The sequence below is a fragment of the Pocillopora verrucosa genome, chromosome 4 (genome assembly GCF_036669915.1).
Source record: "Pocillopora verrucosa isolate sample1 chromosome 4, ASM3666991v2, whole genome shotgun sequence".
NCBI classification, from domain to species: Eukaryota; Metazoa; Cnidaria; class Anthozoa; order Scleractinia; family Pocilloporidae; genus Pocillopora; species Pocillopora verrucosa.
The window spans coordinates 25,117,717-25,135,765 of NC_089315.1; the positions used below are offsets into that span (position 1 = coordinate 25,117,717).

General features: G+C 37.7%; 1 protein-coding gene across 5 annotated transcripts; it reads right to left on the reverse strand.

Moving 5' to 3' along the window:
* Nucleotides 1-1,109: 1,109 nt before the first annotated feature.
* Nucleotides 1,110-17,283, reverse strand: LOC131774694 (TNF receptor-associated factor 2-like). Of its 5 annotated transcripts, XM_066165186.1 has the most exons (10): nt 14,249-14,294; nt 12,962-13,066; nt 11,607-11,744; nt 7,654-7,841; nt 7,347-7,401; nt 7,114-7,218; nt 6,514-6,678; nt 6,044-6,121; nt 5,577-5,666; nt 1,110-5,231 (listed from the first exon to the last, which is right to left on the reverse strand). In XM_066165186.1, the coding sequence occupies exons 4-10, from the start codon at nt 7,791-7,793 to the stop codon at nt 4,176-4,178; spliced, it is 1,689 nt and encodes a 562-aa protein (XP_066021283.1). In that variant the 5' UTR covers nt 7,794-7,841; nt 11,607-11,744; nt 12,962-13,066; nt 14,249-14,294; the 3' UTR covers nt 1,110-4,175. The 5 variants fall into 5 exon arrangements, with proteins under 5 accessions (XP_066021283.1, XP_066021281.1, XP_066021284.1 ...); XM_066165184.1 differs by lacking the exon at nt 11,607-11,744; XM_066165187.1 differs by lacking the exons at nt 11,607-11,744; nt 12,962-13,066; nt 14,249-14,294 and adding an exon at nt 17,212-17,283.
* Between the last annotated feature and the right edge of the window lie 766 nt (nt 17,284-18,049).

Genomic DNA, 18,049 nt, shown 5'->3' on the forward strand with positions numbered 1-18,049 from the left:
TTCCTTCCCCCTGGCTGGCGGACATTCGAAGATCTATCACTCTATCATTACCAATGCAGACCTTGGTCATTGTGCCGCTTTGGTAGCATTTGCGCAGGTTTTTGTGCGGGGAAAAAATGGCACACATTTCTAGGAGAGATATCGTTTGTGCAAGGTTCAGTCAAAACTGGTAAACAGTTGTCATAATAATGATGCGTGGTTGGTTAAACAATGGGACGAGGTTGGCGCACGATTTGTGCGAGGTTTACAATATGCTACATAGAGAGTTAAACTTCGAGCTGCCCTGCCTAGAAACCTCTTAGTTATTATCTTGTTGACCCAGGATCTCAGTTTGGAAATCCTATAAAGTGTTTATTTTGTGAAAAGGTGGAGAAGAGTCAAACAGTAAGTCTATTAAATAATAAATGCAGTATGTTTGGTAGGAATTGGTACAATTCCAAATCTAAACCAGGCAAGTGACTAATTTCAAACTTGCGACCGTGGTAAGAAGATGTACTGCTGCCATTGTCTGTGCACTGAAACGAAGAATTTTGCTGGCGAAAACAGCGTAGGCCAAAGTCTAGAACATTGTACAGTAAGGTGCCTGTGTGGTGGTGTGATATTTTAGCTGCCATCCGCGGAAAAATTTACATGCAGCATTAACTACCTCTAATTAAGTCTTTGGAAAACGCTCACATTGTGGAGATAACATTATACTTCGACTCGAGGCGCTATTTCCATGATTTCTTAGTTGAATCACAGCAGTAAATAGGTACGGTAGTGATGGTGCCCTAATATCAACCAATACGAGATCAAAAATTACAGACAGACTGCAAACAAGGAAACAGAGCGGTGCAATCAAAGAAAAAACTCAAAGCAGGGGTTATTAGAACTTTAGATAAGTCATTTAGACAATATCACGCAGTGCTCAGTTTTGTCTATGCCTAGAGTCTTTTAAAACGAACTCATAGCGTGGTGAAAGATGACTGAATATATTAATTTAAAAGAACGTAGAATTGTAGGGTAGATACGTTTCTAGATATTCCTTTCGTTAAAGGAAAACAGCTGAAAAAACTATGAGATAAGATAGAGTAAGAAACTTTATTTGTGTTAATTTCTCTTTTCTAAACTAATTTTGAGCGCTAGAAACTAATTCAAAGTAATTCTTAAGCAATAGTTAAAAAAATTAATCACAAACTTAACATCTAGTTGAATACTTACAATATTTCAAGTATTTTAAAGAAGTATTAAAATTACTGTTGTGTAAGGATCCAGCATGTTATGATACATTGCCTTGTTTCTAAGCGGTGGAATTACCAATTCATGCAACTGGATAAAGGAACTCAAAAAAATGAGAAAAATCAGGGCTTTATTTGATTTCAAAGTGTTATCCCTGCAATACGAGTGCACTATTCTAGTAACGAAATTACCTCGAGAAAAAGCCAAGAATTTAGGGTCTGGTCGAAAAATTTGGGTCTCTTCAACGCCCGAAGGAGAAGCGTCATGCTCTCCTGTTTAGCAGTTGTCTAAATTGGTATTTCCATAATGCGACATTTGTTTACTACGACAAAACCTAACAGAGACGATTGCAGTGCAGAGCACATGGTCATCAAAACTGGAACATTAATAAGATGGCGAAAATTACAGTTATTATCACATCTCAAACAAGCTACAACAATTTAATTATGAAACATGGTGATGTTTATATCCAAAAAAACGCGACAATATATTTTGCTTTTTTTTTGTTTGCTTTTACAATACTAGCAAACTCACTCTATTTACAACGCTAAAATGATAAACGAGACTACCACAACTAAGTACCCTAATAGTAAGGGTTCTTATATTTGTAGTGCCTAAAACACTAGAACCTGAATTTATAACATGAAGCTGCAAAGTAAATATATATATAGGAAGTCTTTTGTTTTGATTTTTCCGTTTTACAGTGCTCGATACGTAAAAGTAGAGCGCGATATATATTATATATATATGTTAGTGATCATCGAAAATATTCCAAGTCATAAAAGGAAAACCGAGGAGGTCTCGACTACTCCCAACACTCAGTGTAACAATGCTATATGATAATCTTCAGTTCATATATATATTGACATATCCAACCTCTACACTGTAGCAAAGCGTAGTGGACATACTGGAAATTAGACATTGTAATTTCCTTTTCTGGCCTCCAAAACTCACCATCAAACTGAGGCCTGGTTCTATTTTAACGGGGTGTGCTTTTGTTTTACCGACTTTTACAGACTTTTTTTAGGAGTTTCCCCGTTTTATTTTACTTCTTTCAATAAGACATGAACAAAGACCAGCCAAATCAAAATAAAACACGAAATTTATGCCGTAAATTTTAAACCATAAATTTCTCTCTATTTTGTTACTCGCCATGTTTATCAAATGAGTCCGCATCGTTTTATTAGTTTCTTAGAAGAATATGTTCTATTCTTACCAGACTTTTTTACCACTTTAATTGATTATATTTAACCACTCAAAAGCAAAAAGTTCGCTGCCTTTAAACAATGCAGAGACAAATTATGACAAAAATACAAACGATAGTACTTGACATAATCTTCCACCATTCTATGAAAGATGCTGCAATCTTATTGGCTGCGCTACTTGCTCTCTATTTGTTTCTAAACATTTAGTAAAGTGTGTGGCACGTATGATAAGCTATTATTCAATGAAGAAATGAGCCTGCCTTATTGCTGAGATTTGAAAAACTTTGCTTTTTCGAAAGCAATTAGATCAATCGCTGTCTATTGCTGTGCGTAATAGACATTTCGAACCTATAAACTCTTAATTATAAACGTAATAATAGTGATAATAATAATAATAATAATAATAATTATAATGATGTAAAGTAAGATAGATAAGTAAAGATAGAAATAGTTCAGATTTCACTCGTTTTAAACGCTAAGACATGAAACGTGTGAATTTCATTGTTCTGAAAGATTTTGGCTTATCATTGAAACTTTATCAGATATTGAGAAAAATTTCATTTGACACTGACGTTAAAAAATCGCCGTTGCTGGTGACAACTGTCAGCTGATGGCACATATTATGCTATCGGTTGAAGCGACCAAAAAAATCTTTCCCACTGTAACAACTGGCTTCGAGTGGTTTTTGTATGGGTTTTAGGTTTTGAAAAATAAAATTAAAAAAAACAACAACAACAAGGGCACTTTCCTCACTGTATGAATTACTGCAACTTGCCTTTGTAAGCGAAAACGTTGTAATGACACATCAAAGTCGATTACTCCAAAAAAACTTTGTATCTGATGCCTTACATGCAAACGTAACGTACATTCTAACTATTTTGGTATAATTCGATGAATGGTTGATATGGTGAAGAGAATATCGATAAAAAGAATTGTTCAGCAATATTGAATATGGCTCTAATTTGCAGAATTTGCATTCCAAGGATCTACTGGAATTACCGGCGAATTTAGCTAAGGTCAGCCACCCCTCGGTTGTGCGAAAATGCTGTAAAATATTGAATATCTTCTACTCGTGAATTACTTGGTGCTTCAATACAATTCGACCCTCACGCTGTATTTTTCTTAGCTTCCCCTGCTTTTTCTTCCTGGGGCAGAGCTCGGAAAATACTTACGTAAATCGCTTAAGACTTTCAAAAAATATGTGATCAGTTAAATGCTGGATAAAAGTTTTAAAGGGGATTTACAAAGTCAAATTCACACTGTTGATGCCGCATCAAATACGACTAATCAGTTGGCTTCATATAAACCTTTTCGTAGAGTATTCATGCACTACACCAGAATCCTGTTTCGGCGTAACCAGGATTATAAAAGGCTCTATATAGAATGTCAAAAGGGGCCCTACGTGAAAGTGCCTCAAACGAACGGCAGTTTACAAAGTTATCCATCTTGCATTTGCACTACATTTCTTTACATACCTTTCGCATGCGCTTCTCATGCGGAGGACTACTCTATCGATTTTAAGTCGTTCCTACAGTTACTGTGTTATAAGAACTAATAGGGCATTCCATATATCAATGATTGTCAAGGAAAATTTTTTGAATGTTATGGAACATTTTTTTTCTACTCTGTTTTTTCTCGCATAATTTCACAGAAACTACTCGCCTTTTCTTCATGAAAGTATTCAATTTTTTGGATATTTCTTAGATATCTCTACCGTTTTTTTCCTCACCCTCACTCAAAGCTCCGACATTTTCAGAGATCTGTCGTGTCTACAATAACTTTCAGGAACATAACATCGTCTGTCACATAGGCGTGGTTATTTAACTCCGATAGAGAACAAAACATCGGGCACCCACTCGCAATGTTTGATTCCCTTCGTGGCCTTTGAAACGATGAGCTGTTTGGATCGGGTCTGAAAGCATCGACCACGTGCTCTACGTTATCTTGATCTAACAGCATGAAGGTCACCTTCTGTCTAAATGGCCAGCGGAGCAATGCATCGTAGTCTCCACGCATGACAACGAAGAACAGCGACAGATGGGTTCCTTTACCCATTCCATCGCCGTTTAAGTAAAGTCGCGCGCACATTTTGTAACCATGCTGACTGGTATGAAAGCACGGGCTATATATTGAGACCTCTCGCCCAGTTACGGCATCATTTTTCTTACGTGCAAAATCCGATATTTTCCAGAGTAAGATCCCATTATATGTAGAAACTTGCTGCTGTTGAACATGTTCTTCGATATCCGACAAAACAACATTTCTGAGCGCCAAATTGTGTTCCACAGACTCCATTCTTCGTTCGATTTGTCTAATACTGTCCACTGCGCCATCCAATTGGCGTTTAACAGACGATACTTCTTGTCTCACTTCGTTCAACTCACGCCTTGTTTCGTTTACTAAGAACTCGATGTTATTGGTGCCATTTTCGGCATTTGTGAGACGTCGTGAAATCTCGTCCGAAATGGGGAGTGGGTGTAACGAAGAGAAAGTTGCCGATTGTGGGAACTGGTCTCTATGGGTTGAAACTCTTTTTTCCATCGACACAAGTCTCATAGAATTATCTTCTAGCTTCTGTCGTAAATCGGTTTGCTCGCGTACCACTGTGTCGATGCTTGATATGGCGTTAGCGATGGTCATCTCCGATCGTCTCATCCACTGATCGGAGGTGCCACCACCCCATGCACCACCCATAGAGAGCTGACTTTTAACTTGCTCCTCCAGCCGAAGAACACTCGTCAAAAGTAGATTTATGTGCAAAATTGCACTCAGCTCATTATGTTTCTTGACCTCGGATTGCTTCATTTTCTGTTAGTGCAGGGATTTAAGAAAATCATCCCTGATTATTTGGTAGTTGGTGTGTGTAAACGAAATTTCTACTTGACAAATCGTCTTTGCTTTTTTGATACTTTTATTGCAACTTTTCGTAGATTTAGTGTCCCCGGTTGAATTTCTTTTTCAGCCGTTTTTGAAGATGTTAGACATCTCAATAAAACGGCTTTTAAGGGGACTTCATTTAACACGCCAGTGTTTCGAGTAGTGAAACACCGGGGAACTATATTATCACTTCGGTAGGTGGCCCATACGAAGGATAAATTTTATTTCAATAGTTTTAAAAAGGCAACTAGGTGAAACCTTCATTATGATACGAACCTTGTTGTTGCTGCAACCAATCTGTTGAAATGCACAGGTCCTCTCGACTGCCTCACAGTCACCATGAATGGGATTAACATGGCTATCCATCTGTGAGGATTGAAATTAAAGGAGGGTAAAAATCTTATTTGTAAGCTTATGTCGACAACTCTGAAGGGTTTCTCTAAATTTCCGTGTCTTAGAAGAGCAGTGTAATATTTGGTTTATTGCTTTTTTTGAAGGAAAGGTGGACACTTAAGTTGTACGATCTAATTCTGCAGACTTAAGTGCATTATAAAAATGAAATAGATCAACAACAAAAATAACACATACTGATGCAAATGTAGCGCTTCATAAGAATAGGGTAAAACTTCTTCCTTAGCTTTGAGATAAATTTCTGAAAGTAATAATCGAATTCTGTTCAACTGTTTTGGCTGTCCACCAGGAGAAATGTGCATGCAATTAGTTGACGTTTTAAACATGGCTACCTCTCCTCGCGGAATTCCTTCTTTGCCACATCCGCGACATTGAATGGGATACATTTTGCAATCCTGTATTTGATGAGTCTAAAAATTTGGAATCGAGGCAAAAACAGAAGTGAATAACAAACAAGAACGAGGATCGGAACCATTTTTGTCATAATTTCTGTTAAGTTCTTGGTGAGAATTCATTTGTTTTGAAGATGATTCAATAAAGGTACGCATGAATTCAAGTGTACGTGGAAAACCGATGATAAAGGAAAGAGGCGCTTCCGACATGTTAAAAGGAGTTGGCCATTTCTTGTCACTTATTACAAATGGTGTAGAGTTAATTTTAATCATACGCATATACGAAAAGCAAGGCATTATGATGTTGTCCTTGAAACAAACTAAACCACACTGGTCATATGATTTAAAAAGCGCCTGAATTAGAAGTGTTATTGCGGTAAAAGTAGCTTTAGAGGGGTGATCAAACTGACCTTAAGAACAGCAGCAGTCATAGAATCACCGCACAAGGAGCACTGTTGGGTGCGATAAAGACACTCATGTTCCTGATGTCGCTGAAGATGGGATCTTTTCACACGTTCTTGACAGTTACGGTTGGAGCAGTTTTCTTTTTCCTCAGGGCAGGTAGACCGGTGTTTCTACACAAGACAGAAAAGAAAATCATAATGCCTCCATCAAGCGCCGTTCTTTGTGTATTGTTTGACTTTTTCCTCGCTTGATATAGTTTTACAGTAGTCCTAAGAATACACTTTGTACAATTAAGAAAACTCAGTAGTTTTATTCTCTTTGCCCATTGGTGCGCGTGGCTGGGAAAAGTTTATATTTTTTTGTCAGAACGCATTGAAAAACAACAGACTAAAAATGGAGAGGAGATTAGCAGGGAATATGAAGACATGATTTACAGGTAAAAGAGATAGCGATTTCGATCGCCATTGGCACTTTTGTTTTTCCAAAGGATTGGGCCCCCTTCTCAACCAATGAAATTTAGACTTTCTCCTTACTCTACCAGATGGTAAATCCTACTTGCGATTTGTAGCGTGATTGGTTCTTTGGCTTTTCTGACTATGACTTACCTCAATATATCTTACTTCTCCTTTCCACTTACAGCCATCCGGTGAATTAGGGCATTTGACTACGAGGGAAAGAACTTCGCGCTTCATAAAGTTGTCAGGGAATATCTGCATACAAATTAAAGAGACGTTTCCGTTAAAAAAGTTATCAAAGCGGGTCTTCGGCCTGATTAATATTGGATCCTTTAACACCAACTATACCATTTCATGTTAAGAATGTGTCCTTACAAATTTACCTGGTCTGCTGCGAAGGGTATCTTGTCAACAAGACAAATATAGGTCCCATCATCCCTGTTAATTGAAAAATTCGTAACGGTGAAATTTGGATGCACTAATGATGATGCTGATAGAGGCAATTCTACAGTTGATTTCACTAATCCCACGCTAACTCGGCCAACCAAAACCTTTTTACATTTACTACACACCTCTGCAAAAGGTGCATGAACCCTTGAGATTATTTCGCATTGCAGAGTTCCTATAACAAAGCCTTGTTTAGGCTTGTTTTTCGAAATTTATTGAAATTATGATCAGTGACTCGGTTACCTCTTGAGGCGAGGAATGCAAGAGGCGCAGTAAACATGGCCACAACCCGTCTGGACAGGATCTTTGAGGATGTTTTTGCACAGTAAACACAAATAGCGTGAATCAACGGCGCTGTTCATAGAAAACGTATACCCTGGCATTCAGGAGATATCAGTGGTGTATCCTTCCAGGTTGGTGTTGATGACTCCCTTAAAAGAAATGGATAAGAGAATTTGAAATCAGCTAATAAGTGACATGTATTTATAGTAATTGTATTCAGCGTATTCATAGTAGTTGTTTGTAAATTAGCTCCTAAAAATACTGATAATAACTGAAATTTAGAGTGGGCCCAACTCGGAACTTAGTGCCCCGGGATCGAGCAAGTGCGTGAGTTGTGTGGTCCCAAGAAAACCAAAGATGCGCAGATACGCAGATGAGTGTGAACAGAGGCCTATTAAAATAAACAAAGAAGTTTTACTTTACAGTTCAAAATGTCAACCTGCCAATGCAAATTTAAAACTCAGTGGTGTAAGGTTGAAATTAGGGGATTGAAAATATGCTACGGAGTAACATGACCAGCCTTTGCTAGTTATGAATGCGACTCAAGCTTCAGTTAATCGACAGAAGAGTCAGAAAACTGGGGCGATTATCTTTACCACATACTTAGTGTGTATGACAGCGTAGCAGTGCTTTAAATTGGTCAATCATCATTTCGCCAGAGTTCATTCTGTCTGAAATTTGGAGGTTTTTTTGAAACTCGATTTGTAAGCAAGCGGATAGCAACGTTTGCAAAAAAATCTTTTGTGGTTCCTAGGGTCTTTAGTATTATGGGTTCCTAGGGTCACTCTCAATGCGTGTTCATTCGTCGATGTTGTTCTTTCCCCCTGCTTAGTAACTGAAGCAAGTTTGTCAAAACAAGACAAGCCTTGCTTACTTCTGCATCAATATCTCGCTTCAGAGCTGTAGATATCGAGGAAACAATCCTAGTTTAAGGCGCATAGAAAACATTGATCATCACTTAAGCCCCAGTCGGTTAGAGCAGTGTTATGTGTAAATAAGAGGGAGATGACTAAAAGAAAGAACTAAAGTAATAAAACAAATGTAAATTGCGACGAGTCGAGGCACGACTCGAATTCTGAGAAATCAAGCGGCACTGATACCAACGATCAATGGTTTAAAACCTTTTTTCGTTATTTCTCCGATCGTATTTTAGTTTCAAGAGGTCCTAGGCACAGCAGCACACGATATGCAACCGAACGAAGCGATTTAAGGTCGGAGAAACTTTACTGTAAAGTATATTATGATCTTAGAAAGAAATTCATGTAATTCTAGGAATAATTCAAATGTGCGATTAGCATTAGTATTTTGTCGATATCGGGCCATATTCGTTCAAATGCAAGTTGTACCTACACCCACTCTTCTTTTTACAACATATAAATATTCTTCACTTACATGTGTAAGATTGATTATCGGAGAATTTCATCTCTGCAAAACAAGGTGGGCGTCAAGGCACAGTATTTTGTAAATAAATATTCCAGACGTTTTGAGACTTTAAACTGTATTGTTCAACTTTTATAAGGGGAATCCCCGAATTATCTTCGGAGGTCACACAATAAGACAAAAAACAAAGCGCTGCAACTGCTACTGATGGGTTTGTCTCGTACGGTTATTTTCCGTTATACTCTGTAGTTTGCCTAAGTGAATTTAGGGCTAAAATTTGATTTGATTTAAACAGTTTACACATGGAAAGACCACCGTCACCTGTTAAATGTGCGATGACGGAAACGCGCCGATGGACTGTGTCGCAAACTCAGTGTGGAAATATTCTTGGTTTTGCTTCGTTGGTATAAACTGATCAAGCCAAAAATACTTCGAAAGTTCTGGCCTGAATAATGTACATCCACTTCTTAAGACTGTGACTGTTATTTAGAAGCTTTCGCGTTAACTACTAATAACACATATTCCACTTATTGCACATATTGTTGTAATAATAAACTGACCGAGAGTTATCAACGGTTTTGCTATTTATGACAAAAATGGACTTCATTACACTATAATGTGCCAGTATAGTAGAAGTGTATTTGATCAAATGTATGATTGTAAATTTGTAAAGATATAATCGTGTTTATAGTCAATTTCCTAAAAAGGAAATTTACAAAGTAGACTTTCATTTCATCTAGCAAAGTTGTGACAGCGACTCTTTGGCTTCCCTAAAGTTACGATGATGTCATTGTTTAAACCAAGTACCTGTATGCTATGGCTAACTGATTGGCTTATGAACAGAAATTATTTACATATGGACTAATCTTCACGCGCCAACTGTTTAGTGGTAGAAAGTTCGAAACGGACATAACAATTGAAGAGGAACCAGGGACAGACGCTCTTTAGACCTAATATGATTAAATTTTCGATTAACGATTACAAGTGAGTTTTTATGGGTTTGATTTGAAATCAGCGAGATATTTTATAAAACGTTCCACAATTAAGTTCTTCACAATTTACGAAACCAAATATTATTGTTTGTTTCTGGTCAACGTTCCCATCTTGATCTTTCTCAAGCCTAGAACGTCATCTACGACATCCTCTGTGCACTGAACTGGGTTTGTGCCTACCAAAACAAAAAAAGCAAATATATGAAGTGCATTCAACTTTATTTGTAACTTCGTTTTTCAACGAATTTGTCCAATGGCTTGTTGAGAATTAAAAATTACTGTAAGTAGAGGAGGAAAGCGAACAAACGAGAGATTTATGGTTGGCTACTCCAAACCAATAACTTGAAAAATGATCTAAAATTGTCCCTCAGATCAAAACGATTCGTCACTTAACCAAAGTGATTGACTCTTACCTGCAAACCAATGATTTTCAGTGGGATCTGGTTTATTCTGATCATTCGGCCCGCAGATAAACTGGTATAACCAAAAAAATAACGCGAAGCACAACTGCATGATTGCCAAGGAGCATCGAGAGATCTTTCTGCAAAGGTGACGATTCATGACCATTATTCTCTTCTGACGAAAGTGCCAAGGAAAGTTTCTGTCGTTCTTCTCTTGCAGTTCAGCTAATTCTTTCTAGTGTGAGGACCACGCTGTCACACACACTGTGGTCAGTCACAAATAAACACGCCGTTTGTTTTATGATTGGTCGTTCATAATTTCGATACGCTTAGGGGTTCATCAAAAATCGGTCAGCTAGAAAGGAAAGGTCCGGTCCAATGGTCATTCTGTATACTATTTAATATATGCGTATCATTATCCTTCTTTGAGATATAATCAATAACATAAAAAAGCCGAGGTCAATAGGGTTAACCACAGAATTCGTTTATGTCACAATGGTTTGGGATTACAGATGACAGTGTGCAATACATAACACGCATATGGCGCATTAATTTAAATTATAAAACTGCTTACCGAGCCCGACATGCGCCCTAATCGTGTAACAGGTGATAAGCAGTTCAATCTCCGTATTTATTTTGTGTTACAACAAATAAAAACATGAATTATTGACTTGTGTATTTGCTTCTTCGATTGGCGATCTTTCGTGTTGTTGTTATAACAACAAAATTTTGTCGCATGCAGGTGGGTAAGGGAACGGTAAATTCAGACAGATAATCATGACTTCAAATCCCTGAAAACATCCAGTGTAGTACACTTTTCAGAAAACCAAAACCTAATGTTTTCCCAAATCATAGACTTGGTACACCAAAAAAGGGTAACGCTTAATAGAGGTGACCGCTTAAGAAAAGTGACCAAGAGAAACAAATTTGGGACTTTGACCGTTTAATACAGGGTGACCGCGAAATACAGTACCGCTTAATACAGGTTTGGCTGTACTGTTTGTGTTAGGTGTTAGCATCTTTGTCGCTGGTTTGTTTGACTCAGTAAACTAGCCAAGCTCTTCCTATTTTACAATAAGTGAACGTATCAATGAAATGTCTTAATATAAAGCACCCATGATAAAAGTATAGCATCACTTACACTCCGAGAGTTCCTCTTCCGCAGCTAAGTCCTTTGACGATCTGTTCCTTCGGTTGGTATCGCTGATTTCAGTTTTGTGATGAAGCAACATTTACTGCAGCCGATACTAGTCACGGTTTAACACGTAGGTTGTAATTACTGATAGAGAACGCAATTGAATAGTTTTGTCGGCGAATTGCATCAGAACTTCTGTTTTGCACAGTCAGTGATTCTGTTGTCCATCAATAATTTGCAAGTATTACACAATCGATCGCAACTTCTCTCTTATTTAAGAGGGTCTCAATGGAGTGATGACTGTTACGGCCAACGGTTAAAATCTTTCTACTGCTGTAACCAGAAAATTTATTTACAGTTATTTTTGTCAACGACTAACGGTTACAATTTATCAGTTTTTACGCTTAACGACTAGATTTGTTGGTCGTTTTTTGGCTGACGGTTAACCCCATTGAGACCCTCAGATAACGCCAAATAAAGCGCAAGAGACTTGGAATTTGTTTCTGCAATAAACAATATTCAAGATGACACCTATACAAACTATGAAAACATACTTCAGTTGCTCTGGCACATTTCATGATCAATTCAAAACCAGTAGGAAGAAGTATTTTCAGTTATAGAAGATTCTGGTGGAAACCCCTTCGCCGGAAAACCTTTGCGGTATATTGAATTAATAAGAAAACGTGCATATTTTTAAAATTTTCCCCTAAAATTCCTTTCTAAGCTCGATAACGTTTTTTCCTTCCGGATTTTCGGAGTCTGTCTCAAAGTCTGCTGTTATAAATGCCCCCTCCCCTCCGCCGGGTCTCTCGGACAATGTTTTTTTGAAGAAATAGTCGGTGAAGAGAAATTTAAATTTATTTGACTCGATGTTCGTGATATTAAATTCGAATATAATTTACTTTTTTCTGAATGGACCATGATTATCGTGTTGCTCTGAGACATTTTGTTTGGGGAACTTAGATTTTGTTTCGAAGGGTAACTACTTATATCCGTCTGTTCGTAAAAACTTTTTTTGTTGATGACCCAGACTCAGCAAAGTATCCTACTATTATGGTCACCGTGAGAGTTGCAGCTCCGCTTTAAGGCTCGGCTAAATCAATATGAGAGGCAGATAACCGAACTCGTAAAGAAAGGGACAAATATTGAATTAAACACAGAAAAAAATACAACAACAACAACAAAAACAAAAACAGATAAAGGACCGCAAGAGCCCAATAACTGATCGAAAAGTTCTCAGCCTATGCATATTTCCCTCCAAAGCCATGAACATATTTTATATCAGTTTAGCGATTTACACTCGCAATTCTTTCTCTGTAGTTCAGTTACCGAGCTTTTTGTAAATAAAAGTTTTTTTTTACCTTAAAAGCCACTCTTTGAGGAGAAATGCAGCTCAGAATATTCCTTCTGGAATTGAGACCAAACGCAAACTTGTACTTGTAACGGACAAACTGATGCCTCAGTGACTGTTCACGAGAAAATTGAAAAACATTTGTTGTGGAAGTTCGTTTATAGGATCGACTATGGTGCAATTACCGGAGGAGGGGAAAATTACCATCTTTAGGTTGCATCAGGATGGAACGCTTGGTTGAAGAAGGTATAATCCCTGCGCTGAGACATCCATGAGACGAAAGTACGAAACGGCCCGTAACAAATAACGCAACAAGTCATAATGACTAAGCGGTGTGAAGGAAACAGGGATTTATCTTTCGACCCTCCGTTACTCATTTTTAGATAGATCTGTTCATTCAATAAGCTTTGGTACATATAAGTCTCTCTTATTCGGGAACATCTTCCTAGAGTAAAATATTTCCCTTTGCCGGTCCTGGATGTTTCATTGTTTTCTTTAAGAGTCAGGGTCACGGTATTTTCACTCATATGCAAATTTTCGTAACTAATCAACTGCGAAAGTAGAGGTCGACTTTCAGTTTCAATACTCACTTTAGCCCGATCGTACTTTGATGTCGACTGTGAACGGTAAATTTTTTGAATAGAAATTTTCCACCATAGAGTGAAAGGCAGGAGCCATTTCCAATATATTTTGCATGTTTGACATTTATAGCGATGACATAATGAACGTAGGAGGGGAATTAACCTTGATATCTCATTTACGCTAGTTGACAAGAGATCGACCGCCAAATCTTGATTAGCTGAGAGAGCATTTGAAGGTAGATCCACAAGAACAGTTGTAGAATTGAGACCAGAGGATTAAAGAAACCCTTGCCTTTGAGTCATTTGCGCGGAGTTTGTTTCTAGAAAGGTTCATATCTCTGAAGCAAGTAGCGATGAATTGGCGAAATTAATTTTAGAGTTTCACGTTACTGATTCCTGATGTCGTCGAATGCTGCATCTGACGTATTTATCGTATATAGAAGCACACATACACGGCTGAAGCTTACTTGTTAATCAATTTTAAATCCTCAGAAAGTAAGGCTGTGGTAAATTATCTCCAAGGGTACAGAGGATTTGATAGCAATTCGATCTAAATGGACATTCTTCTGCCCACTGGCTTACGTTTTGACGGTACGTATCGCTTGCACTCTTCCAGCGTTACTGTGCAGTCTACGTTTTCTTTTAGTTTATCCATCGCGATAATCCTTTTCTTTTATGTTGAAATGTTCAGAGTTACGAGACTAAAGAGGCCTTACCTTCGTGATCTTTCTCTCTTCATAAGTTTAGCCTGCACACAACAGCAAGTCACAGCAAAATTGCTTCCGTAAGTGTATTTGATAGTTTGAATTCGACGCTCATTTGGATACATCCAATCACCATAAAGCAATTGAGCCGTTAGGGAACTAATCGCGCCAGTTCATAACCCTTGGGTGGTCGAACTTCAGTCGTTCTAGCCATTATAACGACAGTATTTTTACTGATAGGTCTTCCGTTGATATTCATTAAGCGATTCGGAAATTGATCTCTGCCGTCAAAAATTGTGCACTTCGAAATACAGTTATTTTCTATGCGTTAAGTTACACTTATTAAGCAAACATTTGGTTGGGAAAGTGACAAAGTCGAGTTTCGCGCTTTTAATATAACGGAAATAGATTATCCTAGTGTAAAATAAAGCTTGACGAGGAAGATGAAATGGAATTTTTACAAGCGATCTCTATCACTGGTTGGGGACGCGAATCTTGCGCGGCTTTCTCCACTTTTTTTAAAGCATATGTATTCCTCTTATTGTGTTTTGGATTACTTGAAATGCTCTCCGCCATGGAGCGTGCTGAAATTTTTGTCAGTATATTATCTCAGTTTCAGATTTAAAAGGAATGTTTATACGTGTTAACGTGAATAATGAAACGAGAATAAACGGAAATCCAACAGAGGAACTTTTTATCATGCTGATGTTACATTCTCTAATCACAATGACATTTTCAGCGATGTTTTACCGGGAGGAAAATGCCTACCATCAATAATACGAACTTTATATTGGCATCCTGTAATAGTTTAATAGTAGAGACTAATCTTTCTCCTTTTATCTCATATGCACAGCCAGTCGTTATCCAGTTCTTCGCAATCAACCTTAGCACCTAGCTTACGAAATAACACTATGATATGAACGAGATCCCAACAGTGAACAATCTAATTAGCAACTCGACGGAGAACATTTTACTAAGTTATTGCAAACATCAATAGCGCCTCTTCAATCAATCAGTCTTGCATTTGGATACAGAAGTGACTTTATTTGCCCCGTAGTTACAACAAGTTCATTTTTCTATTCTTGTTTACTCCTCGAAGACATTGTTCTGCAATTATCCTACGGAAGAAGGAAGCTTGCGTTTTCTCAAACTGGCAGCAGGTCATATACACCATCCTCCGTACACTGAACAGGGATTTTCTCTGATCAAGAAAGAAAAACTTGTATCAATCCCTCAATTTCAGCAAGGCTTTTCAAAACGAAAAAATCCCGATAAAAATGTTTCCTTTATTATTGTCACTGACAGTGCATACTTGGCACTCCTTACTTGTAAAAGCCTATTGATACTTGTTTTATGATACAAACCGTTAACCGCACATACACAATCAATTTTCCTACTGCTTAAATATTTTCCAAAATATCTAAATTCAGTTTCTCTTACCTTTGCGCCAGAAATGTTCAGTAGGCTTTGTCCTTTGACGACCTTCCATGATGATGCATTTCGTCAGACGCCAAACGATCGTGATGCACCACTTTATTATTCCCAAACAGCATCGAAAGAATTTTATTTGTCCTCGGCGAAGAAACGGCATGCTTTCCCTCAAACTTTCTGAATCAAAGTTCTGCTTAAGTGGTGTTAATTTGTATTTCCAGAGAAAACTTGTTCTTATCAATGTTTAACTGAGGTTACTTGAGAATCCACTAAGCCCCCTGCGTGTGACGTAGGACAGACGATAAGTATAATCGACCGAGAACTTTCTTTAAAAAAAACCGGCGGGCGTTGTGTGACTTCATCCTTTTAATTAGTATCTCTTCATATCAGTACATCATTCCCAGACAGCGCTGAAATAATCGTCTGTGCTTTCCGGCTAGCCTTTTTATATCCAGAGAAACTCCATTTTCACTTGATTGAAATTGTAAAATCTGTCAAGGTCTTCACAGAATTGCAAACACCTTTGCAAAATGCATTTAAATTTATGGTTTCGAGGTGGGCAGTAATAATGCCAACAAAAGTTTTTCTCGGACGAAACCGAAGTTTAACGCAAATCAACTGCGCATCCAAAGGGTAGTAGTTGATTTTCAGTTTCACATTGATCAGGCAGTGATACAAAAAAGTCATTTAAACAAAATCAGCGGAAACTAGTATTTCGTTTCAACACTAATGCTTCAAGCGAACAGCACTGGATATATATATATATATATATATATATATATATATATATAGATATAGATAACGATACATGCGCCTCTTATTGGAGAGGTATTCAAATGGAAAATGAAACGGCTTATGATTCAAGCTAAAACCTCCTGTTTGCAATAATTACAATATAGAAACCTCTTACTGCTTTTGTGGGTCCTAAAGACTACTCTTGATGATAAACCAAGAGTAACATCGCCAAAGATTTTGTTCAGTATCGAACAGAGTACTTGAGTAAATAAACAGAATGAAATTTGTCGAAGACGTTTGGCGAAAACAGGAAATGAGAAAAAAATTACTTCAGCGACGAAACGCAGTAGAAGAAGACATTTATTTGGTCTAAAGCTCGGAGCAATGAAACTACTTTGTTTCACTGCGCAAACCCAATCAGTTTCCACAGTGTTATATTTTGCTACGGGTGGGAAAATCTGAAGACATTTTTGGGGTAACAAAACATTATTGATATTTCAACGAGCCAGGGCGCGACATTCAGTTATTTCGGAGAATCCGGGTTTCACTTGGACAGCAATGGTTAACAATTCAAGACTTGCAGTTTTTGCTTGTTCGGTCACCATTAAATTTAAATATATTTCTGAAGTATCATTTTACGATGCACAAAAAGCAGTAGTATAAGATTTGAGAGTCTAAGCCACATTCAATCGGTAATTGGACTCCACCAAATAATAAAGTGATCACGATTTACGAACCGTATTTAAACGCAGTTTAGTGCTATCCTTGTTTAAAAACTTAAAAATAAAATTTAAAGATATATATTTTACCTTCAGATGTCTTGATTTTACGTACTTCTACGATTTGAGTGCAGCATTCTGTGCCGATCCTGGTTCTTTGAGAAGAAGCGGAACGCCAATATGAAAGAAAATATGTTTTTGTTTGTATTCTGTTCATTAGGGGAATCCCCGAGTAACGAAAGCCAATCGATGCATGATAAGACAGGGTGATTTGAATTTCTTTTTGTCCTACACTGTGTTTTAGAAACAAGTCGTTCGCAGCATGATTAAAAACCGTCGAAGAGTGAACAAAAATAACTGCCGAGCATTTGACAAACAGAAGCGCGGTGTGGATCAAATGTGAAAACTAGGTAGGCGGTATTGACTGTAAATTAACCACAGTTGCAATATCATAAATTTCTCAGACGCCGACAAAGCCACTCGCAATAAGGCGACCACAAGTTCACAGTGTACTAAAGATTCATGCAGTTCGGATAACTCCTAAGAAACAAATTTACAACAGAAAATTTGCATGATCTTATGGCACAGCGATCGCTTCAAACGATCGAGTCAATTATTTTGAAACCAGGGCACATGATTATCAATAAAGACCCGTTGGATTAGGACGACAACGATCCTCCAGATGTAAACGAGTCTTTCCTTGAGGGATCAACCGGGTGATCCATATCTTCTGAAACGTTAGGCGGTGCTGGCGATCATTTGGGGGACAGGCCGTTCTGTGCATTATTAGGGATGTACAAGAAATCTAATCTGAAGGGCATTTCCAAAATTGCGGGAACATAACAATATAAAAGGACAAACTTTGATATGCGCGTCCAAGTGGTAACATCCTATAGAGCTTATTGCATTTTTAAAAATGAGCATACTA